Below are 24,494 nucleotides of genomic sequence, written 5' to 3' on the forward strand. Positions count from 1 at the left end.
TTCAGTTATACCGATCAGCTTTATTCGTTTACAATACACATGATGAACGTGCATTACAGAGAATTCAATTTTGTAAAAATGTACTATAATGTAGTGGATGTTATCGAATACGTGTCCAGTTGGGCTCCGTTCATTTTTACAATAGGTGATGTGAAAAATTTAGCAAGTTATCATCTTTCGTTCATTCTATTTTTTAATAGTGCGTGTTACTTGTAGAGTTTCTCAAATTACAATCGTAAATCCAAAGAATCGAGCAACAAGTTTTAGATAAAAATTAGGTTGTACTGTACAATAATTGATTTGAAACGTGAGGAGGAAAAATAATGCGATAATGAGGTCGAAAATAGAAAAGAGTGGATCGCATAACTAAATATTGATCTAACATTGACAGACTTCATTGCCGTAATTAGGTAATGAGTGAATGGAGTTCTTGGGTATAAAACAGTCACATAATTTTATTTGACGTTTTGGCCCCGGTCCCGGCCGACCATCATCAGAAAACGTTTATCATCCTTCATGTCGCTTGAAATGTTAGTCAGTTGGCGCCAATGTAAGAAGGAAATATTGATGGTAATATGATGTAAAGATGCAAAATGATCATTAGTAAAGTAATAATTCTGTTCAAAATAGTTATTTCTTTGATTGCCAAGTAATAATAAATTAAGATTGATTTATCCACCAATGATTTATCTTCAATTGATGCCTACTGTAATAATCTCTAGGAATAATTAGGGATATTTGAAATTGAGTAAGTTTGACACCATGTTCTAAATTCTAGGTATTTTTAAAACTTTATATTTATCATTTATTATTTATAACTTAAGTTATTTTACAAATTTCGTTTTTTTGTTTTTGATAAATCAGAATCACATCGGAGCGAGTACTATTGTACACTATGCACACTGATAGAACAAAGAATATCATAATGCTCTTGACTATAGATATAGTTAGATTGAAATTAGTATTCATGTACCTACATTTTGTTTTTTCTGATTTTCATATATTGATTTTGTTCAATGCATTTTCTCTCGTTTTGTACATATCAACAGCATCAAGAATTTTTTTTCTTCTAGAATCCAATTAACCCAATGATAATACTTACTCACCACGTTAATTACTCAAGTGTTCTTTATATTGTTAATTAATTAATTGATGAGACACCAATTGATTTTACAAACGTATCTCACGTTATATTTTATATGTTAAACTACAGCGTATGGTATAATTCAATATGCATTTACCAGGAAACTTCAGCATGTCCAGGAGTTAGCACATGGGTATAAAACGTACTCAACGAATAATAATAATATTAATAATAATTAGTATAGTAATAATTACTGCAAACGAGTAGTATTTTTTCCTTTTTTTTTTTTTTGCCGTCCTTATCAAACAAGAATCACATGCCAGGTAATATATTTTGCAATTTTGCATTTTTCGTTTCATTTTTCCGAATTTATTTCTTCACCTCTCGTTTGATAAAATATTTTCTCATTCACGCATATTAAAACATTTTTGGTTGTAACGTTTCTTTTTTTACATTCAATTCACAGATTTGTAGTTTAATTTTCAAAAATGTTCAACTACCCCCCAAAAAATAAGATAAATTAGTCATGTGACAGATAAAGAATCAAACTCAATTGAACAATAAGGATTTGGCAAATGACAACAGTTAACAAACAGAATAATATTTTTTTACAGTATGTAGTCTAAATCCACAGAAGCGGCACCAGCAGCGAGTTTCAAAAGCAGTACTTTACTCAGTAGTCATAGTAGTAGTAGTCGTAATACTAATAGCAGTAGTGTATCATAATCAAAAATGACCCCGATACGATTCTTTCAAATTATATAACCTAATTATTATCAATTATTATTTCATTTGATTCATTTTCCTTGTTAAAGCCTTTCGAATTGCAAGAGGTAGTCAGCCGCGTTAATTATGGACACAGCAAAAAATATTATTCCACCCGACGTGTAACAGTTTATTCTTTTTATTTTACATTTACTATTATTTCACCATTCCCAGAAATATACGTATGTCTCGAGTCTTTTTGCGAAATGAAATTTCACCATATCACAGTCTACATGTAGCAAGTTCGTGTGTGTATATGTTACCGAATTAGCAGTCCTTCAATCAGCGGAAAAGCACAAGAGTATATGTATATTTATTAAATATTCTTCAATCAAAATATGCATACTGTTTCAAATATCACGATATTCAAACACAATAATAATAATTAATAATAATTAATAATAATAATAGTAATAGTAGTAGTAGTAGTAGTAGTAGTAGCAGTAGCAGTAGCAGTAGCAGTAGTAGTAGTAGTAGCAGCAGTAGTAAATTTTCAACTCTCGCCATCTATCGGCAGACTACCTTTCACCAAGGTGGTTTAAGTTGTCATGTGGAATAAATGAGGCAGAAAAAGTACTACAGCAAAAGAAATTACGCTGAGGTACAGAAGAAGATAAAGTGGGGGGTCGGGGGTATTTCAAATAATTATCAATATATAATATTATAATAATAATAACAATAATGATGAGGTGTTCTAAACAGTGCTAGGACTAGTGCTAGAGGGCCTATAGGGGTAATTTTTTCCGGCAAAAGGGTGGGGTTAGTGTGGTGGCGGCGGCTCAGTGGATTGGTTCCTCCCATCGACAGCTCTTACAGGTTTTCTGCGTGACGGTCCTGTCACACTTACAGGACCTACGCCACCCCGCATGTAAGCTGGCGCTGGAGCAGCAACTGGCTCCCTAATCGTACCAGTTCCAGTGTTCCTTACTGGCGCTGGGGACAGAGGCTGTTGCAGTACCTAAAGTGTGAAACAAATATTATTATTATTTATTGAAACCAGAAAAATTTATAAATACAATATACTTAAATCCAGTACATATAGCAGTTCTACAGAGGTAACATTATTAGCTGCGCGCAGGGCTGGACAATATACATACGAGTTACAGCTAAGAATTTCTTAAATACCATTAAATTTTACCACTTTTTGTGTAGTTTTAAATATAAATGTAAAATACAGAAACATATTACTTTACAAAGAATGTCTGGTGAAGCGAAAAATTATGATTTATCACTCTGATGAAAAAAAGTTCTTAGAAGTTTCTCATAATTTTTTTGTAAACGTTTCTTAGAAATTATTCCATATTTTTGGACAGTCCTGAGAGAAAATTCTGAATTAGTTCTGAAAAAGTTTGAACTATTCTAATAAGTCTGGATTCCTGGAGAGGACTTATGTTCTTTGTGAACTTCATTTCCTATATTGAAAACCTGGAAAGCTCTTATCACTATCCCTGACTAAGACGAATTCCATGTAAACATCAAATAAATTTTTAGGAACAGCTCGAGATGCTTTTTGAACTTGTTTTTCTATTGAGTATCTCAAAAAAATGCCCAATGTTTTCCATAAATTTGACAAATTCAATTTGCTGCACAGAAATTAAGATATTCCTAAAAAATTCCTAGAAATTATTAGGATTTTTCGTGGATTTTTTTAGAAAACTGTGCAACTGTTAGCAATTGTGAAAATGATTTTCTTTTGATATGCTCACAATTAATTATGATAATTGATGGGAGGATTTTACTTAATGTTAAAAATTTAATCTAGACAAAATTTTTTTTCTTCAATGGCTGATTAACGAAAACAGAAGATTAAACTTTCAAACGAGTATGTGGCTTTAGTGTATGAGAAACTTTAGGGAATGAATTAATGCATTAGATTGGACGTTTTAATGATTCTCTTTGTAATACTTGAAAATCTAAGCTAACAGTTCAATCTAGTGAATTTTCATGAAAAAAAAAAACTAAAAGCAAAAATTATGTTGGTTACATTTATAATTTTTGTTTACATAAATTCAATTACAATTTTTGAAAGTGGTTCATATCTGTATATGCTTTGATTATAGATTTCAAGTGTAATTGGATATTTTTATTCGATAAAATATCAATATTCAAGTAATTGAGCTCCGCTCAATTATAATTTACAGTGGTACTTTGCATTTGGTCTCATCTTAATTCTGCATCATAAATGCATTTTGTTATTCATCTCATGCCAATGCGAAATTTCAATATATTTTGTAGTTGACTTCGTAGCAATTAAGAATTGGAAAGATATTTCACAACGTAAGTATTTGGTTGGGTCTGAATTGCATATTACAAATGTATTATGTGTGGATTTGGTATCTAAAATAAGATATAGTTGAATCAGTGTATGCCAATCCTATCACGAACTAAACCTCACCTCTTTCGATGTCGTCATAAATATTGGGATGTCATAATGGCCAACAAACGAGCACGAGTAAAAAACGTCGAAAAAGTCATTTATTTCGGATGCATAACATACTTTGCAAAACACAGCTTTTTAATAATATCTGGAGATCGCATTGAGCTACAGGGTATTTCAACTAGTCATTTTCATATAGTAACACCGGATGTAGATACTTATTTTCAACCAAATACCTTTATAATTATTTCCTACATGGTATAAACTCAAAACAAATCTGTTTACTTGAAAAAGAAACTGTACTCTCATGTTCAAACCATTTTCTATTTTTCATCTCAAGCAAGAAAATTCACTTTTAAATCTTTTTTTCATATTTCTACAAAAATATTACTCTAGGTTAATGTAAAATAATGAGAAAAACGACGTGGTAGCGGCATTGAAAAGATGTCGTGATATAAACAAAATATGAAAAAATTGTTTGACAAATTTTTCTCTGTCTATCTCGTGATAGTCTGGATTATTAGTTTTGAAATGACAAACTCTGTAGCTCGATTTAGTCTAGATATATCATTTTAAAAAATGTGTGATTTTAAGAACGTTTCATAATTTCGAAATCAATGGCTCATTTATGAAATTGTTGTTTTATGAAAATTTATGAAAAAACAAACTATTCTGTGCTACACGGTAACAAATATCCTAACATGTTTGTGAGAATCTGTTTTACTATTTTTTTCGTATTCACGTGGAACGACCCGATTGTATTTTGTCATAGACTTTGTGTCAATTACAAATTACAATTTTACCGAACACTGTTGTCCATCAAACGCAGTGTCATTTTTGTTGTACGTATGAAGTACAGCGAGTGATTATCAGACCGTCCTATCTTCTTGTATCCCACACAGAATAACAATGGAATTAAATGATAATTAAATTGAATTAAAATAAGCACGCGTAAATTGAATGATGTTGTTACATTTGTTTTTATTTGGTATAATGAAGTTCTAAAAACCACTTATGCATCTCTACACATCCCTATTTAATGCTACAAATCTGCTCTGTCAAACGAAAGTACGAAATAGAAAGATCCTTGTCATTGGTACACTGGCATAATGTTTTGTTATATAGCACAATGGCTCATTGAGCACTACCACTCGTAATTTCAGCGCACAAGAAATATTGCACACAAAATTTTTAGTAGATCTAAATTCTTTCGATACACTGCTGCCTATAAAACAGAAAATTTAAGATACAACTGTGTGGTATGTCGACAGGAATTATGGTACGTAATATTTGATATAAAGTGATTTATTTGACACGCAGGTAATACTTGGAAAGTATGATATAATGTTTGTCTGCTCATAAAAATTATCGCACACAGTGTGAAAAAAGAAAATATCGTTGTAATAAGCTTCATGTGCATTGACAAAAACTTATTGTATCATATTTCCCATAGATTAAATTCCTGCGTGCCACTGCCAGGTTTACCATTATACAGTGTCCTTGAATTTTTTGAGTCATATTACCTGTATTCCACTGAAATATGTGTCGATGGGCTATTCTTTAATAAGCAATAACAGATATAAACTATTTTGCAAAATGTGCAATCACTTGGTGGTTCAGTTCAGTGTGGATGCATATCTGTACGGAGTATTCAATACCAACTCATGAACATCTGACCCTCACAATTTCGAATCTAATCCATATTCTTTCATACCCATCATTACCTTGACTCTAAAGATAAAACGATCGGTTCTTATTGTTCAAATATTTGTTTCTAAAGCCGTTATTCAGTTTTAAGTTTCTAAGTAAAGTAACCCGCCTATTCTGTAAATTTTGAAAAAATATTCCTCAAAATCTGTGTCAGCACAAATGATAATTTTCCATAGTTTAAAGAGTCATTATGTAAAATAATATGAATCATGGCATATAACGTATTAGCATCAATAGGATGCAGTCTCTTGTATACTTTTTGTTTCACTTCTGTGTTGTTTATTTTTTGTGCTGAAACATTATGTCTTTGTTCAATCATCCTCGGATAAAGGGTAGCAATATTTTGATAATTTAAATAAGGTCATACGTATGCGGTGTGGTCTTATAATTCTTTTCTTATTTCCACAAAAATATTCAAGTATAAAATAAAATGGCGTATCGTTGTAATTATTATAAAAAAAAAAGGTTACAAAATATATGAAATATATGTAGAAAGTTTTTATTGTTATAACTTCAACTCGTTATATCTCTACAATCAGTGGTTTTTTGACTTTGAATGTTGCTATGCATATTCTTGAACGTGTTCTGCAATAAATAGTGTGCTATAAATTTATGGAATGTTTTACTGAATATAGTTCTTATATTATTTGCAAATCGTTATCCAAATAACACATCAATGCGTTTAACGTTTTGGCATTCAAGAGATGTTCAAGTAGGTTTAAATTTTCAGTGGCCGAAATGTTCAGAAGACGTCAAAGAAGTTTTTTTTTTTTCTTCAAATGTTATTCCAATTAAACCAACATTAAAAAAAAAAAAAACTGCAAAGGTAACACGTTCAAGAATGTAATTCCAAAGTTTTAATTCAGAAGACTGTTAATTATCTTTGTTACAGCAAGAGTGGAAATGAGATCAATTTTTTATAATTAATAACAAAAGTGCCTTATCTCGCAAATCTCTATAATGGTATGCACAGTTAGGACTTTTTCAAGTAGAAGCGAGGATGCATAATCCAACTTTATGCTTAAACATATTTTTTGGCGGAATTCAAATTTGGAAGAGTTTTTACACATATCACTATAACTAAATTGATCGAAGAGGCATAATAACCGGTGGTTGAATCCAAGACAACAATTTTGTGCCAATCACTAATTAGAATAACGGTTTTTGTAACAGTAGAGCAAGTGTTCAAAAATATGTGAAATTTTAGTAGTTTTACTTTATTTCTCATCTTTGCAGACAGTTTCAAATTGGTTTCGATGTCTTGGAAGAAAAGTAGAAGGAACTGATTCGAAACTATGAGACCTCACGTTTGACACTCTGTTCAAATAAAGTCAATGAAAAACTTTTGTCAAAGAATGGATTGACTAAAGATAAGCAAACACAGTTACTCCCGGGTAAATGTTTGTGGCTTTGGGTCTACCAGGGAATAGTTTCATTTTCCTAAATTTACCGAACCTTATTCCATTCAAATGTGAACAAGTCCTCAACTACTCCAAACTAAAATTCCGCCCAAAGCTTTGAACTCCTTAGTGAAACACAGTAAGTCCCGTAAGGCCAATTATCTCTACGTTCTTCCATCAACATACAAAGTAACAAAGCTCACCAATGGCTGCGGCAATACGCTGTGCATTAAAGTCTGGACTATGGGTGTATTCTGAGCAGAGACCGCATTGGGATTAGGAGGAAGTCCTTGGTTTGTAGGGCCGACCATAGTTGCGGCTTGGGACTGACTTCCTGTGGCAGCCGCTCCTGTCTGTAGAGTTTGATGCGATTGTTGCTGCTGTGGATTTTGTTGGACAACATATTTGTTCGTGGTTGTTTGATCCCTTTTCACTTCTTGGTTCGAGTTACTCTTCTTCGCCGGAACCAGTGCCACTACACCGCTTGGAGTTTCTGGTGTTGTCGTTGCTGTCGATCCAGGAGTCTGGACAGCCGATTGTTGAATCAGCTCAGGCAGAGCCTGAGACAATGTGCTTACGACAATCTCCCGCGTGAACAAACTCCTGTTTGCACTCTCTCGTTCAATAATCTGCAGCTGGGAGTCGGACAGCGTATTCGTCATGCACCTGCGCAACCGAGGAGGAGGATATATTAATACTTTTGTATAACCTTCAAGATCTGTTGTCAAATTTGATGCCATTGTAAACGCAAAAATCACTTGAAAAGTGCGGTTTTCAAATTATTCAGTTATTTTATGGATAACAGATTTTTCAGCAGTGGTTGAAGTTTACAAAATCTAATGTGATGTGATCATTGAGGTTGATTTGTTTTTTGCACACTTTTTGGCAAAATATAGTGTTCGCAAATTAGTTTGGCAATGACCAGCATACAGATGACATGCAGTTTTTGGTTTACATGTATACATAGCCTGTCTAGAGGATCTTTGTTCAGTTTCAATACAGAATATTTTTATTTACTGTTTTTTTCCCTTTCCTATTTATAGCACTTTTTTGTGTACAAATCCAACAAATGTCTATACTTTCAAATTCTATATTCAGAGCTGGAAAAGTGTGATTAAATCCTATAAAAAGTTTCGGTGATTTTAAAATATCACAGTAAGAATCTCATTATGATTTTTTTCTGGACACACCAATAAAAAATGGAATAGAGATATGCAAAACGAGCAAATGTGAGTGAATAAAAAAAAATTTTTCGGGTTTCAAGGTTTACAAATTAGACAAATAACCCATTATCACTGTTTTTCAAAAAATGTAATCGAGTTTTTAGTAGACTTTGTCAATGGTCGCACTAGTTTTTATATCCGCCCAAAGACACTAGAAACAATTGTATCTCGCTTATATAATATTAATAGCAATTTGTACATGATTTTATTTTAATTACAAATTATATTTGTATTTTTCAATTTGTAATTGAGCCATTGCTATTGTTCCCATCAAAGATATCTCATCATTTTTTTCTGTTGTTTTTAAGACAAGTGATATAGTAAAGGAATAAAGCTGATGAAAATCATGCCAATGCTCGTCAACATCCTGAACACACTGGAGCAGCTGTTAACTATTTATTTGGATTATAGGATACATGAAAAAAAATTTCAATCATTTTAAGGCCAATTATGCATTCATTTCCGTACTTTAGAATGCATTAATAATGATTATGAAGAGCAGAGACAACAAATTTTTGAAGTTGCTAAATTGATTTAAGATAATAATAATCATTTCCCTCAAGACGGAATGCAACAAAATTACTTGGCTTGCTTCGAAACATAATGGTCACTAAATATAGTCGAATGAATTCCCTGTCGTTTCTCTGACCAAATTATAATTTTTCCCTCCTGAAATTCGAATTAATAATGCCAATTCAGACATTTAATAAATAAAGTCCTGTAATACTCGGTATTAAAAAATAGGTTCATGATCTATTTGAAAAAGTCATTCTTACAATATTTTACTTGGGAAAAGCTGGTAATAAGAGTCTCCAAACTTAATTATCACATGTGATCAGAAAATCAGCTCTGGAATTTTTGTAGACTTTTTACGAAATTAAGTGTGCGATCTGTTACAGCACTTTACGTTACTAATTTACAGCTTTTCAAAGATTTCGATAATTTACGAAAACTGAAAACAGCAAAATCGCGAATTCAAGTACAATCATGTCAGGAAATTATGCACATACAAGATATGTGCTGTAAAATTTTTCAAACATACACTAACATTCATTTTTAAAGATAGTTTAACAGCGCAGGTGTTTCACATATAAATCTGCCAACAACTTTTTATTTCACTTGATACTTCAACCTGATTTCACTGCTTGTAATTAATTTTATAAACTGATAGGACTTTGGTAGCAGAGTCTCATGCAATAATATATGAAATTTAAGAATTTTAAGATGTCTCTAGCTCTGTCGTAATTTAAAAAAACTGTAAACTTGCTAACAAAACTTTTTCCATGTCGACGCAAGTCATTTCGTTGAAATATACAAATTTATTATCACTGTGAATTATCAGTAAGATTTACCATTTGATTACCTATTCAATTATTCATTAAATTTATACTTGTTCAGAATTTAACGAAGAGTAATGAACTGGGTTATTAAAAAAAATTCAGGTTTCCATTTCTTTGATAACTTTCATGAGTATTCCGTGATCATTAGTAACACACGTGTGATGCACACATGTAAGAAATTATAATATTTGTTGATCTGAGTTTAACCTTACAGCATTTATTAAACATTTTTCATATGCAACGAATATCCAAGTTAATCAAGATGTATAAGTATCGGCATTATACTTTCTAACATGAGATCACAGTTTTTATAACTATGCATTTGTGATAAGCAGTAGGTTTACATCATGATTACTAATGACCAGAGATTTTATCCGCGACAATATTCCCAAATGCTGTAAGCGAAAAGACAATTCTCAGTATGAATTGAGACTCGTTCTGGACTCATTTCAAATATGTGATACAACATTCTAATATTCAGCGGGCTGTTTTCAGGTTCTTTGTAATTCCGTGGTTGTGGAACTTTACATTGACCGTTCATACGGTCTTGGGGTCTCATATTGTTTCATTCAATAGTGAAAAGTTATCTTCACCGAACTTGATTATTATTTTTTTTCTTTAAAAGTAAAATAAAAGTAATTGTTAATGCATTATGTTTCTCAGTTCTAAGTGGGTCGTGAAATTTATTGAAGAATTTCAGTGTTTCACAATTTCAATGATTTAACTATTACCATTGATTTGTTTTCATCTTTTACCTGATTTAAAAATTTGATTTTACTAAAACACTAAATTACACTTGATTGTGCTATTACCATTGTTGATATGAATCAGTTTGAAATATTTCCACGATATTTCCCTTATTTTTTTAGACTATGGAAACTATTGTAATATTTTTAGGTTTTTCAAAGTCTCAGCTTCTATTACCATTCGGTGAATGGAACTTTAGGGAAAAATTTATGAAAAAGATAGGGAATAATGACCTTCCGTAATTAAATGAAATTAAACCAAGTCACATCATGGATTTTCAGTTTTGCAGTACCAGGGTTAATAATAACCACCTTTGCGATTTGATAAAAATATACTGGTTTGACCTAGATAAGAATGCAAATAAAATATTAAAGGCACAATATAGAATCGGCAATGGCAATTGGTGCCACAGTGCATGCCTCGTAAGAACCCTTTCTTCATCTTGATGGTCAAATAATCTTCCGTCTTCAGTTTATTAGGCAAGTTTATTGAAATTGAGTTTACAGTGTGACGCATTTCAGACAAAACTTACCTGGGTAACAGAAACATGGAGTTCTGAGAGTTCAGTGACGATGGGTTGGATGGATTAGCAGCGTTGTTAGCATTGACAGCAGCGTTGTTGTTGCTGGCCGAGCTGTTGGTAACCACGCTGGCCATTGTGGCTGAGTGTCCACTGCTGGCCACACCCCCGCTAACTGTGCCAATAACTTGCGGCTGTCTCCTTGGCAGTCTCTCTAGTTGTTGCCGTGCAGCCTGATTCGCATAAGCACACACAATACAGACACATACATACATGTATATATAAATCTAAACATATGAAAATGCACACTGTGCACGATCTTGTTCATTCGTCTCAAGTACGATATAAATTAAGACAGACTTGGAGTCATACCAAAGAAATACATATTCATGACAATCTTTCACAATTGACATGCTACTTCGACATTAATCGATTTGCCGCATGATAACAACGAAAAAGAGCAAAGAGCAAAAAACAAAAGACGAACAAAAGAAAACTATTGTAAAAAATAAAATCATTGTGTACTAGGCAAGTCTTTACAACGTACCCTGACTTGCTGACGTTCAAGCTGCAACTGCATTTGCAACTGTTGTAGTTGCGAAGGTGCAGAGGATCCTTGACCTGTGCCAGCTCCAGTTCGTCGTACCCCTGACAGTTGAGACAGGAGTTCTGTGATTGGATCGATACCTTCTCGACTGCTGGGACTCAGCGCTCCTGATGAACTAAAATGCATGTTGGACCTGCAGGTCCAATGTCATTCCAATGAACAATATCTAAGATGAGATGACGGGCTTGACTTTCCAATGAATTATATGAAATGATCATCAGATTATACATGACAAAATGGACCAGTTTCATATCAATAAACATAAAATGAAGTAAAAGTCTACAAGTCTTTATTCATGAAACATTGATGAGATGTGTGAAAGGTGGCAGGTACTGATGCGATCTACTAAATGTGGCTATGGTAGATATTGTGCACAGAGAATGGTATATGAAAAAACAAATAGTTTGTGATTCTAGCGACTTTCTTGGCTCATAAAACGAATTCTGAGAATTCTCCGCCTCTCAAGTTCTAGGTCCATCGCTTACACAGAAACTATTGAAATACAGTGACTATAGTAATTCGCTTGCTATATAATGTGATAGAAAGAATTTCTGATTAGATTTGTCTCTACAACCAAATTTATATGTGACAATCAATCACTATTTATTCCTCCAACTTACGTTGTTATATTTAAAATTTTCTCTCATACAGCTTTTTAAATTCAACAAAAAAATATTGTCAAATTCATAGCTTCTCTTTGGCATCAATATTGCTTTAAAATAGATGTGCTCAAATTACTTTTATCAATATACAATCTTGTACATTGATAATAAATGACAGAATCTACTTTACGTTTGGAGCAAATAACAAAAACACAGAAAATAACAAGATAAATTATAGACTAGATGTATTTTACTGCATTTATGAAAAATTGACGTTTTCGTTAAATCGTTCTACAGACAATTTCAGTATACCATTATTTTTTTCTCCAATAACATGACAGGGTAATTTTTTCCTCTACAGAAAATGCTCTGTAATCAAAGAACTCCTTGATTCAAGTATAATATTCCTCTGTAAAATAAACTTCACTTGTACCGATGGAAGAACCACAAAATTCTGTGTAATGAGGTAGCGGAGAGGTTTTTGTAATACATTGAGTATCTACTGTTTTTGCACAACTAATCAAAGAATTTCGCATTGTTATAGGAAAGTTTTAACCTTTAGAGGGCTGACATTTTTCCCTTAAAATTCCATATTTTTTAGAGGTATGATTTATATCGTATAGCGTATATAAATAGTTAGTACGTCCAGTCGAGTTTCCAAGTTACCTGCTGGCTCTAACAGGAGCCAGGCTGGCCGTCTAAAGGTTAACATACATTTTCGCAGGCATTCACAGATACAATGTAGAGAACTTTTTTTTAGCTAGGAATAAATGTACGAGAACAAAGACCTGATGGTTAATCCATCACCCACTGTTGGCGTGATCATTTTACTGGTTTCTCATACCTCCGGGCTCGCGGAGCACCGACACCTCGAGACGGGTGTGGCATTCGTCGAACGTTGTGGCGACTAGAAGCTGGTTCATCAAGGAAGGATATTAAATCTCTTGGACCGCTTCGATGTTCAAGGGTCAAATGTCCAGCAAAATCATCAGTCACATGATTGGGGTCCCCCCCAGGCAAAGATGCGCATACTGGACATACCTGTTGAAAATTTTTAAATAAGGAGAAGTGAAGAAAAAGAAAACGAGTAAGTTGATGTGTGTCAAATGAAGAGGCTACTGCATGGAATACATTGATGTACTCACCACTTCAAACGACGTATCTGGATGATCTGCTGCAACATGTTCTTGCAGCGTAGCTTCTGTAAATCCCATCCTAGTACAGTAGGGACACGTCAGAGATTGCGGCTGCTCAATGCTCACTCCTTCTCCGCCGTAATAGAGTTCTATATTTGAAATTAGATATTGTTACCTTAATTAATCCAGTTCTCCACCGAAGGAGATAACGCTATTTTTAACAAGGTTGAAATTCGTAACATTATGGTAACGATGCATCTGTCAAGAAAATCGTTATTGTGCATCCTCAGCATTGTTTGAAATTTGGTAAAATCTAATACAACAAAACATAATCATATTTTGTGAATTCAAGTCTTTCAAAGTAGTTCTAAAGTTACATAATAGTAATGTTTTTAAAAATAATTTGTTACGTTAACGTTACTAACTTCAACCTGGTTATTATTAGATTGGAAAGTTTCAAGTAAATTCCTTAATAACAAAATTTGTTACAATAGATTCTCAATTTCATTAGTACAATTAGTTTGGAACTGAAAATAAAATTTGGAAGAAGACTACACAATTTGAGCAAAAGTATGTTAGCTATTTGGGATTAAAACGAAAAGGTGAAATTATGGCCAACACTAAACATGGCACTGACTTATTAGTCCAGTATTGCAAATATTTTGAATTAAGCTTCATCGATGGAAATTTCAAAAATTTTAATTTTTTAAAATTTGGATTAAGCACAAGTGAAGGTATAAACAAATTTTTCTTCACGTTTTGAAAAACAAAATACAGCAATAATAAAGACCAAGTGAACGAAGAAAAACATGAAAAGCTTTGATTTTTTTTATTTTTACTTGTTTTATCCAGATTGCACACAACAGAGCAAAACTGTGAATGGTGTACTTCTTATGAAGGTTGCAAAATATGATACAAATATATTATTTATTCAAGAATACTTCGTTTTTGAAGAAAATTCCTCACTTCTGTAGGTTACTCATAGCAACCATCTTGTCTTTGGATTATTCTAGTATTACAAATCTACTGTACATGATGCATATTGCATAATTAAAGTGAAACCTCTTCTAGACCTACGTTTCACACTTCAATTATGAAACTTCACAGTTGTGATAACAGAATTATTTCAATTACTACAATATTAATTATTACACCAAATTATTATAACAAGTGTGAATATAAGGATAAGAAAAAAAGTTTGTTAAAAGCTCCGGCTGTAAGTCGACTTTGACCAAGGATTAAGAAAAATATTTTTATCTACTATAACCTGTGCTGAATAATTTAATTATAAATTACATTTGTGTAAGTTGATCAGCAAACACAATCAAGATCCAAATTATTCACAAATCTGTGGAACGAATACAATTTCATATACATTTTCTTCAATTGTTCGATTATTTTCTTAAACTATGTGAGCTGGATTTAGAATTCCAACATTGAATTCTGATAACAAGATCTCAAGAAATAAAAACATCTTAGTAAGTTAACTAGAGGTTTAATATTGCACTGATCTACATTCGTAAGCCAGTATTAGTTGTAGATAAAGTTTGCGATTAAATTTAGTGAATCAAAATTTGAGGTACATCTTTTTCGTTTAGAGTTAAAAAAAACCGAAAAATCGGAAGAAATATGCTACTAGCTTCTGAACACTAAGCATAGGTCGGTGTATGCTAGTCAGAAGAACAATACATGTGCATTAGTGTTACAATCAGCCACTTAGCGTCGCCTTGCGTGAACTCGAAAAACTATTTTGTGTCCTTATTTCTTGTATGCATAGCTTTCAATATATTCTTAGTCTACCTGGAAATAATTCCATTATAGTAAACTATTCCTACCTAACAAAAAGGTAAACTGAATACACGATAGTTGCTTTAATTATGCTAATAAAGAAGTCACGCCGACCTGCTGTGACTAAACTGCAGTACAAAATAGAAAAAAAATTCTTCAGGGAGATATAAAATTTTGAAAAGTATTCATTTGCGGAATTCTTGTAACTTTTCGACTACCTTAATGCTACATGAAAGATATTGAGCTTTACCAAAGTCGGATCTTGTCAGGATACACTGCATAGGATGATCGACGAGATGCCGTGTTGTATTAGCACCTGCCTCATAGCAGTTTGCGCACAGATCATAGTCGTAGCACACCAGGCACTTATACCTGCGTCCACGGAAATTTCCCTTGAGGCAGGAATCGCAACTTACCCCTGAAGACACAAAGAAAAGCAAGAACAGAGATTAACACAAAATGCATATCATTTAAAAGAATTAATTAATCAATATCTCATAGCATTTTTCAAACATTGATCAACACATTGAGTATACGTGTATGCTATGCACATCGTATAGAAATAAGAGAAGATTATATAGATAAATGATTATTTTTTATACAAGTAAATTCATTTTTCAGCATTGAATCGCAAATGCTTACTTTTGTGTCTTAAATTTACAAGCCTAAAGATATTCGCATGTTGTTTGAATGGATCTTAAGTTTCGAACCGTCAGGTTTTACCGAATACTTCATTTGCTCCTAATACTGAGATTTGATGGTAAATTTCTGATGAGTAAATAAAATCTGGGTGGTCATTTCAGAGTGCGAAATGGTGTGATTATGGCTAAATACTTTGATCGATCAAAATCTCAGGGTGTGTTTCTATAATACTCAATAAATATGCAAAATTGTCAAGTTATCCAGGTTACTGGGGGGCTTTAAATAGACAGCAACCTGTACGTTTAGTTTCTGGGTCGAGATTACTGTGTCAACTTGTCTATTTATATGATACACTACAAAAATATGTGTACACAAATTAACTTACAATTTAAAATAAAAAAGTAATTAACTAATCACACATAACACTTGTGATACAATAGTGGCATAAGACAAAAGTGAATTATTCTTACATTCGAAACCGACAATCCAATGAAAAATTTTACAACCAGTAATAAATTGGAGCACAGAGGGTAATGGATATTTTATCTGCTGTCTTATTTTATCGTAGAAATTAGGAATGCATGTGGCAACTATGCTCGATGTGTTTGCACGTAGTATAAAACCAAGAGGTGAAATGTTTACTCAAATAAAGAATGCAAAACACGCAATTCTTGGTAAATGATCTAATTATAGTTCATAGTTTTATCAACTGAACAAAGAAACAAATCATCCCCTTACAACTTTAGTGATATTTTTTAAGGAAAAAGAAACAAGAGTGGTCAACATAACAGGGTAATAACAGAATTGCTCTTATCACTGGCAGAAAATTAACAGTGTTCTAGGAGTCTGCTAAATGGGAAGTCTTTCATCTCTCATCAACTTGTTGACAAACAGTTTAGTATATGTAGTTCTATACAGTGAACTAAGACGCAACTTGTAAGCTGGATTTGAGCCAAAAGTATATCCCCAGTTATGTTTATTTTTGTAAAATAGCTACTTCGAAACAATGGCAAAGAGAAAAAGTGTGAGAGAAAAGAGAAAGTAAATCGACTGTATGAATCTACTGTATATTTTATTATTTGAAAGGGAATATATCCGATGAAATTATTATTCAGCAAAGTAATTGTGGAAGGTGTGTAAATAGTTTAAGAAAATGAAGAGAAACTACAACTATTGTTGCTTCTCCGACGAAGAGTCGTGCATGATATTGCAAGTCCAGGCGAATAAGAATCTGGTAGAGTGTTTTTTGTGAAACAAAAAATGACAAATATGGCAAGTTAAGGGTACATTATATGACATGTGTTGAATCATGAATAAAAGGGAAAGGAAGGCTGCATGAGAAAACGGAAGGATATAATGACTTCAAGGAAGGTGTAAGAGTAAGCTTTTCCAAATGACAGTTGCTTAGTAAAATTTTCGGCCGTCACCAAAGACGGGGATTTAAAGGTCTGAAAATCGGGGACGAGGTTCGGTTGAAAAATCGGAATTCCTGTCATCTTAGGTTACGCAATCGTCACTTAATCTGGAATTGAAATAAAATCGAATTCAAAAGGTAATTTACAAAAATTCTAATAGATTCTGATGAGGTGGTGCCATCTGTATGGTGACATTATATCGCTCCTCGGGGATATCCCGATGCCCTGGCCATACGAAATATGTTTTATCATGATTAATCGGGAACGGCAGGCCTGGGAGAAGCACCTGGACGTATTTGTGGAATGAGTTGGCTTTTTTAGGGGGATAATCCGATGCCCAGTGTTAGGATTTTGGAAATTTGTTGGCTCGACGTTTCGCAGTCAGCCAGCCCGCGATCAGCCCACGAAAGAAGTTGAAATACACGTACCTTCATGTCGACTCATTTTCTATTTAATAATTTCATATACGCCGCGTAGCACGAGCCGCGCGCGAGCACTTTATACCAGACGACGAATACTTGACCGACGCTGAACCAGTCTGCACGGCGATCAGGTCGACAGGTGCAGCGTAAAAAACAATAATCGTTTAAACAAAAAATTTTTCGTTACAAATTCCAGCGTAAAACCTAACCCAACTAGGCTACTGTGACGTCACACTAGATTTACACTCCCAGAGTGCGTTGCGGGCTGGGAAGTGCCGAGTTGTGCCGAAGCCACGCGAGGTCCTCCGATCGCCGGCGGAAGCTCACGAAACACGCTCGGCCGTCTTCGCCGCCGCTCGCTCAACCATAGAAGTATAAGGATAGAGTAGGAAAGGCGGCTCTGAACGTGTCCGACCTGTAGAAAGACAAAGACAACGTAAGACCACTACCGTTCTCTCTCTACTAGCGCATGCGCAGACTACTAAGTAACCCAACGTATGTCATCGAGTCTGGTAGTCAGCTACGACGGCTGCGACGGTTATAGCACTGCGCATGCGTCATTAGAGTGAGAAGAGTAGTGGTTTTACCATGGTTTTACATTCTCCGTCTCTCTCCACTAGCAAGACACTCCCACTTGTTACGAGAGCTTATACCCTTCCTACACTATATCCTTATACCTCTATGCGCTGAACTCCGCGCGTTTCTCTCCACGCATTCGTACCTATATTACCCTGGATTTTCATCGTTATATTCACTTATTGATGTTTATTGAACAATGGCAGCCGCCGTTCTCGGTCGCGTGCTCGTGTACGGGGGCAAAGGAGCCCTCGGCTCTACTTGCGTCACTCAATTCAAATCGAAAAACTGGGTGAGTTGAACGTTTTATTTGATATGTCGACGTTCATACGGTTCAACAGTATACTTATTTTCCCTCGAGAGGATGTGTATGTCGCGCGGTCTGTAATTCGTACATTTTTATCCGGATAAATCTTGGCTGCTTGCATTATAGTAAAGGAAATTATGACAGCTGTCGTTTCATTGACGCTTTACACGTGTCGAATTGTTGATTCGGAAAATGTTTTATTGACAGTTGATAGAATCTTTCTTACGTTGTTTTAATTTAGTCTAGTTGTGTGCCCTTTTTTATTCGACGTGGCTCGTGGTCGAAATTTTGAAGATAATTCAAGAACTTTTTTATGGGCGGCAACCGGCACTGTCAGAAAAAGGGGAAAAAAAGTATTTCGTCATTCTCAGGACTTGCTCTCGGTTCCTGCAATCGATCGGATACCCGGTTATCTGGAAAAATAACTTGCTCATAATCGTATAGGTAATAATAAAATAAAATAAGGCCGTGACTACAAGTTATTGTTAGTGCCGCCTGGCGCAATTTTATTTTGCCGTACCCGGATTGCGAAATTTTATAATGATACAGACGTTGACGATATTACAGTCACTTTTTTTTAAACCGCAAGTTCATTTTCTCCGTATTTTACTAATCGAGGTCGCGTTGCGTAAATGCGTCTGTGTATATGAGCAACAAGTTCCATTCAATTTTATCCTCTTTTTAGTTTCACCTCGATAATTAAATCGCATCACATACATACACATACATTGACGAATAGTAACAGTCATATTTCAAAATCTGTTGGGTTTTTCCAGATTGCACCATTTAGCTATCAGCAGGTGAAACTCTCCGCGTTTAAATCCCAAATGAAAATTATATCAATATTAAATACTTATTGTTGGACTTCCTATTTATTGACGCGGAATGAAATCTCTTCAATTAGAACATTTCAATTAATCGATCTTTCATACCGACGTTCTTTGATAGATTATCATAAATTACACAGTATTAAACTCGTTTCTTTATTTGGAATTTTACGAAAATTAATAGGGATGTAGCAATTTAAAAGTTACCGGAGTTAAATATTACGTCACGATGTGATTATATGGAAATCTACTAATGATAAAATTTTTCAATTCGTAACATAACAATTTGTGAGTTTGAAAAAATACACACGGGAGACACACAATTACTACATACTACACAGACCGATATTATAATTAATGCCCGTGTCATGAATATGAATCTTGTATGGAAAATAAATTAGATTCCAAATGGACCTCAAATTTGTATGGCATCCCATGTTCATTTCTCAGATAATTCTCTCATTGAACTCATTGAAATTACGAGCTTGCAGTTAGTAACTTTGACACAACGAAACATTTTTCAAATACCCGCTATTTTGAAACTTTAGAATTACTGTGAAAGAATTGAGATTACAATTACTATAATGAACTTTCAGATAATATTAATGCTGCGAAGTAACGATTTTTAAACTAAATGCATCATAACATCGACGTTAGTAACTTGAAGCACATTTTAAATTTCTCGAACACCTGTTATGTAATAAAGTTAAATACAAAAATTAAGTATTCATAAAAATTGTATTAGTTAAACCTAATAATTTTTCGTTTTCATGAATGAATTAATACTTTAAATTCGAAACCCTTACAGAATGAAAGAAGTGCAAATTCAAAAATTGCATGGTAATCTAAATAATTTCAAGTTAAGAAAAGCCCTGACAATTGAAATCAAAATCATCAGCATCTATTCACTCGTTCTCCAGATATCGTAGGACAAAAAATTGACCCACACAAAAACCCAGATGCCCATCCGAATATGATCGGAATGATTTTCTAAATCTTCAAACGTCGACAGTAAAAACTGAACTTTTAGTTTTCGGAGTGATTATAATAACTATGCTTATTCTTTTTATTTTATTCCTTTTTTCGAAAAAAAAAGAACGGGAAGGTAAAAAAAAAAAAACAAACCCGTATTCATTTACTGAAATAACTGTTCGGCGTATGATCTGCGTCAAAACGTTTTATGCTTGGACCGATTGTCTGCATATGTACATATGTTATACGTATTATATATTGCGAAAGAAAAATGCCCTCCAATTTGACTATTATTAACATAAGCACATGTACACCATCATATTATTTTTTATTTCTATGTGCGATTCCTTCCACTTTCAATCGTTAGATTTATACTGATCAATGTTGCATAAGTGAGAGGGAAACTGTATCAAGGCCAAGGCTAGAAACCACTGGAGCCTTTCACGCGAAAGATACCATTTAATCTTGGGTTGCTACAATCTCCTGCATTACTATGAAATTCACCTACCTCGGTGTACTTGTTGGGTATGCAGTAAGGAATAAGCCGTAAAAATGATAGTATTTCAATAATTCAACTTATACTAGACTCTCTATTTGAACTACTGCTTCTATCAACTTTTTTTTACTAGATTTCAATATATTATGACAGTAGAAAGCAATGAAAGAGTTCAGACTGTCTATTTTATCGATTAATGCTGAAAAATACTTCTTGAATATGATGTTTCATGCACTTCTCTACATGGGTAAAGGGCTCGGCAAAAATTTATTACGTAAAGAAATAACTTGAGTTGAACAGGAGTACTTTTCCATTGCACATTCGGCAAAGTATGAAAATATTCGGTATGACATGAAGTTCTGATATATTTGCAACGTCCGAAATTGTGTGGAGAAACGTTAACGCAAGCAATAAATCGAAAAGTGGTGAGATTTGAAAATATTGGATAATTTTGCTAGTTAAAGTGAAAGTCGGAGAAAGTCATGGAATCTAGCTTGTGGTCAGAAAGTTCTAGATTATACGGAAAGCTTATGATACTGAAGATCGCAACGTTGATTTTTGTCGGTAGCCAAATTCAAACCGACATTTTTTTATCATAATCAATATCGGTGCGACGTATTGAAATAAGATATTGATGCCAACATGTTGAAAGAAAAGTCTTTCTGATTAAAATGAATTACCCTGGAGTAAGATCGGTCTAATCTACTAGATTTTGAACCTTTTCGAAGTAGTTTGAAACGCAGCATGGATATCTAACGACACGCATTTGCTTATAATTCTAATATTGTGAATGGTTAGAGAGACCTTACGAATACACTGCCGATCATTAATTCCAATGCACCCTCAGATTTGTAGATTCCCTATAAAGAATGAACTTAATACGTGTGTTCTGCATGAAAATAAGTCCTTCTGTCGTTAAAAACATTTTCAGCATTCGCAGACATCTTAATTTGTATTTGCTCAAATAATTCTAAATTCATCAAAGTAGATTCTTCTGTATACACTACCTTTCACAAACTCTCTGATTCTGGCAGTGTGTTTTAAGTTGACGTGCGGTAGTGTATAGTAATTTGATAAATACTCAATGCACAATTATTTCGGAATAAAATTGATAAAAAGTATCGAGTTTTGGCTTAAGTAACCTTAAACATATCAGGCGTATATATTCAAACAATAAGAAATAGTATATTGTGTTACAAGTGCGGAAGGTGAGTGATTTCCGATTAGTGTGAAGTTGCAGCGTAATCACACGAATACGAGTACTGCAAGATGAGCCAAGGCGAACACTGTTCACACGAGTCAGATATCGACCATCTGCACGTGTGACATACGTTATTTTTTCCAACTCCTATGAAGGAAAATGTGAATAAGGGGCGACTTCGGTGAAATTTTGAAAATCCTTACTAGAAGTCATATAAAAAAAAAATTCTTTCACCAATTTTTCAGTTACGGTGCCACAGACAGCGCGTAAAATTTGGATTAGGTAACTTACACTCATTGACACAGTGCGTAAAATTGTGTTTTGTCGACTAAGCAAGTGTTATTATTATGGAAAGTTGCATAAATAGCACAAGTGGTCAGGTAACTGGTGTATTGTATCATGTTTCATTGGGATGGGAAAGACGTCAAAGACTTTAGCCGGCCCAAAGGCCAATCAATCGGTTATCAATACGACCGGCGTAGGTGGATGCGTCGGCCGCGGTGAGATCCAAAATTGGAATACCGAGTACAAAGCAGTAACCGAAGATCGAAACATTTCGTATTTTCCAACACTTAGCGTGGCCATCTCGTTTTTGAGAAAACAACTTGATTGTGCTTATTTATACTAAGCTTATACCACAAAGCGGCACGAAAGAAAACAATTCTCTTGGAAAAAGAAACCACCTCCAGAGGCCAAAAACCATATGAGCAAACGGATCTAACAAGCATATTTAGAGTCGCAATTAAATAAGCACGTAGACGATTAGCGATATGCCGGATAACCCGTAGAATCTGATCAAGTTATCTGTCCAGTTTTCACTCAGATTGTTACTAATTGTAAGAATATCTTTCACAACTTCAGTTTGCATTGTGAACCGGAAAAATCAGAATTCTGCACGTGTTTCTGCACTGTTTCGTACTATGGTAAACTGGTATGGATTTCTGCGAGGAATTGGAAATTTTTAGGAAACAATAGAAATTGTTTTTTCTAGAATGCGGTTAAAAAAATCTACAAACGTCCGCTGATACATTTTTTCAGTCAAGCTCGGATTACGATATCTTTTCAGTAGTTTGCTCGAAATTATCGACAAACAGTACAGATTTCGATTGAAATCTAACAACGTCTAGTTGGTTACGGAGAACCGCATCGATTAAGACGAAAATCATAAAATCTGTTCATTCGTCCTATCCTCTCTGGTTCCTGAGAGATCGCAGGACAAAAATTGGTTTCACTGCGCCTGTTGAAAACTTATTTCAACCATCTTTGAACTTACATATTGTAGTAACTGCCCAAATTTTCTAAACACAGAATAGTGAAAAATTAAGAAAATACTGTAGGTGCTAATCAGGTACAAAAATGTAATTCTCTTAAATACTTGGTAAGTCGTCGTCATCCAACATTGAAAACTAATGTTTTAAAACGGTGGAATTGATATTTTGCTACTGTTTCATCAGCAATCCAACAGCAAACAGGCCATACGAGTACGTTAGAAATGTTGACATACTGTGATAAAAGCAGAGCCAAAGGTTATCCGATTTGATGCCATTTTCGGAAGAAAAAACTTGATAGTCAATAAAGTTAATTAATTAATTATGCAACTAAAACAAAATATGTTGAAATTGTGACATCTCAATAGTTCTACGATTGTTTGTTTATCATTTTATAACCAACATATACTTTTCGTATCAATTTCGAATTGTTGTTTTAGTGGGTTGGGTCCATCGACATGAGAGAGAATGACCTCGCAGACGTCAACGTTATCGTCCCATCCAATGCAACATGGGAAGAACAGGTACTCAAACAGATAATCACCTAATTCTTGTTCACCACTATTTGGAATTAGATTTAATGAATAGGACAAATGATTAGATTCTGATACTTTAGATCCAATTCTAATGTTTTGGGTACATTTTCTTTTCTGATCAGACCCTCACATATTGTCTAAAAACGTCCAAGAAATCTTAGATTACAAACATGTATTGTATCGTATTTACACAAATCTATTTTTACCCACTTTTGGGATAATAATTTGTAAATATCTTTTTAAATGGTCCCTGGAAATCGTAATGTTGCATAGAATAAGCCAAAAAATATTGAATTCAGGTGAAAAAATAACAGAGTTTGAGAATTTTGAACGTTCTAATTATAAAACCTCGTCTCAAATCGTTGATATCTTATCGTTAGCTTGTATCATTCGAATTTGCTTATAACCACTCTATTACAGTAAGGATGTTTTTTCACGTGTGTTCATTAATTGGCAAATATAACACCAATGGAAATTCCTTGAACGAGTTTTTCTCTATTCTTAACTTTTTATTCAGGCAGAACAGCCTATTC

The 24,494-nt window shown here is 33.9% G+C and overlaps 2 protein-coding genes across 3 annotated transcripts in view; one reads left to right on the forward strand and one right to left on the reverse strand.

The window, feature by feature from the left end:
- LOC107222879 (E3 ubiquitin-protein ligase KCMF1) lies at nt 1-18,015 on the reverse strand. The gene is made up of 8 exons (XM_015662403.2): nt 17,785-18,015; nt 15,550-15,717; nt 13,521-13,660; nt 13,220-13,416; nt 11,714-11,906; nt 11,179-11,399; nt 7,540-8,002; nt 1-2,807 (listed from the first exon to the last, which is right to left on the reverse strand). The coding sequence occupies exons 1-8, from the start codon at nt 17,798-17,800 to the stop codon at nt 2,610-2,612; spliced, it is 1,596 nt and encodes a 531-aa protein (XP_015517889.1). The 5' UTR covers nt 17,801-18,015; the 3' UTR covers nt 1-2,609.
- Nucleotides 16,943-24,494, forward strand: part of LOC107222881 (dihydropteridine reductase) — an 11,326-nt gene continuing 3,774 nt past the window's right edge. Inside the window, exons 1-2 of one of the 2 annotated variants that reach the window (XM_015662407.2) lie at nt 16,943-17,073; nt 23,866-23,949. In XM_015662407.2, the coding sequence (XP_015517893.1) occupies nt 23,884-23,949 (66 nt within the window). In that variant the 5' untranslated portion in view covers nt 16,943-17,073; nt 23,866-23,883. Of the gene's footprint in view, nt 17,074-18,445; nt 18,647-23,865; nt 23,950-24,494 lie in introns of those variants that run through there. The other variant, XM_015662404.2, reaches the window with a different exon arrangement.

This window comes from Neodiprion lecontei, chromosome 3 (genome assembly GCF_021901455.1).
Source record: "Neodiprion lecontei isolate iyNeoLeco1 chromosome 3, iyNeoLeco1.1, whole genome shotgun sequence".
Taxonomy (NCBI): Eukaryota; Metazoa; Arthropoda; class Insecta; order Hymenoptera; family Diprionidae; genus Neodiprion; species Neodiprion lecontei.